This window comes from Sinocyclocheilus grahami, unplaced genomic scaffold, assembly GCF_001515645.1.
Source record: "Sinocyclocheilus grahami isolate Dianchi unplaced genomic scaffold, SAMN03320097.WGS_v1.1 scaffold368.1, whole genome shotgun sequence".
NCBI lineage: Eukaryota > Metazoa > Chordata > Actinopteri > Cypriniformes > Cyprinidae > Sinocyclocheilus > Sinocyclocheilus grahami.
This window is the reverse complement of record NW_015505547.1, coordinates 391,719-392,886: the sequence shown is the minus strand read 5'-3', so window position 1 is coordinate 392,886 and position 1,168 is coordinate 391,719. Positions and strand designations below refer to the sequence as shown.

Below are 1,168 nucleotides of genomic sequence, written 5' to 3'. Positions count from 1 at the left end.
GGGCCACTGCCCCTCAAAATGTCTGTGCATGGCCCTGCTCCACACGGTGCACCAGGAAAGAAAAATATATTAAAATCACCATTAAAATAGTTTTTTATTGGTTTATTCGAAGCCATCTCTTACCAACAATTTACTTACTGTCATCGTATTTGCATCATGTGCTTGCAAATTGAAGAAAACGGTTTGTTATCCTGAGGCAACACGGTGCAATAGTTGGCCAAATGAGTTCAGTCGCGCCCTCTAGCGGTCAGTCGATATATGATGTGGGCGTTTCCACACAGCTAAAGTCTTCCACTTCCCGAGACATCCACCTGCATTCAGTCAACCAATAGGCTTTCTGGCACGGTGACATCTCAAGTACACAAAAGGGTTAAAGGGAATTGTTGAAGTCACTTTGAAAGAAAGACGCATCTTTGCAAACCATGGTGTCTCGACGATCACTTACAGTTGACACTGAGAAAGCGACAAGGACGACATATGTGCTCGGAACGGAGTTGACGGTCAATTTAAACAGGTTGGCTAATTTATTTCCATGTACTGTATGAATAAACTCATATGAATATTAGAACTTTGTTTTATTTTAAATGGACAGTCATTCTTGATGCGTTCTTGTGTTTGAAAACAGCGCGACGGTGCTCAAGGGAATTAAACACAACGGTCTATTTTAACAGCGCGAAAGACATATTTAAAGGGACAGTTCACCCGAAAACCCCTTTATTATTTACTCGCGCTTTTGTTGTTTCAAACCCCGTTTGACTTTCTTTCTTCTGTGGAGAACAAAATGAGAGCGGATGTGACAGACGCAGTCTCTATTGACTAGCGTTGCATATTGTTTCTTACAATATGAGTGAATGGTGACCAAAACTGTCAGCCGCCAACATTATGATATGAAAAAGTTTACGTGTTACAAACGGATCAGTGTCAAATGAACTCCAGCAAAGGGTTAAAGCGTGTTACTGTCTGACCACTGAGTTTAGTTTAGATCAAAGGAACATATTTAAGGAATTCGAATGGAAAATAAAAGGATTCATTTCAAAATGACTATTATTATTTTGACGAGCACATCATTACAGACTCTGGGAACCCAAACATAAGGAACAGTCCGTTTAAACACAATGTCACTAAAAAGGATGCATGCATACATAGACTGACAATTGAAATACAACAC

General features: G+C 40.0%; 1 protein-coding gene across 2 annotated transcripts in view; it reads left to right on the top strand.

The window, feature by feature from the left end:
* padi2 (peptidyl arginine deiminase, type II) overlaps positions 1 to 1,168 on the top strand; it is a 17,209-nt gene that overhangs the window by 7,042 nt on the left and 8,999 nt on the right. The window contains exon 1 of one of the 2 annotated variants that reach the window (XM_016230362.1): positions 288 to 514. The exons of the other annotated variant lie outside the window; for it this stretch is intronic. Within the exon in view, the coding sequence (XP_016085848.1) occupies positions 423 to 514 (92 nt within the window). The 5' untranslated portion in view covers positions 288 to 422. Of the gene's footprint in view, positions 1 to 287; positions 515 to 1,168 lie in introns of those variants that run through there. 2 annotated transcript variants of the gene reach the window in all.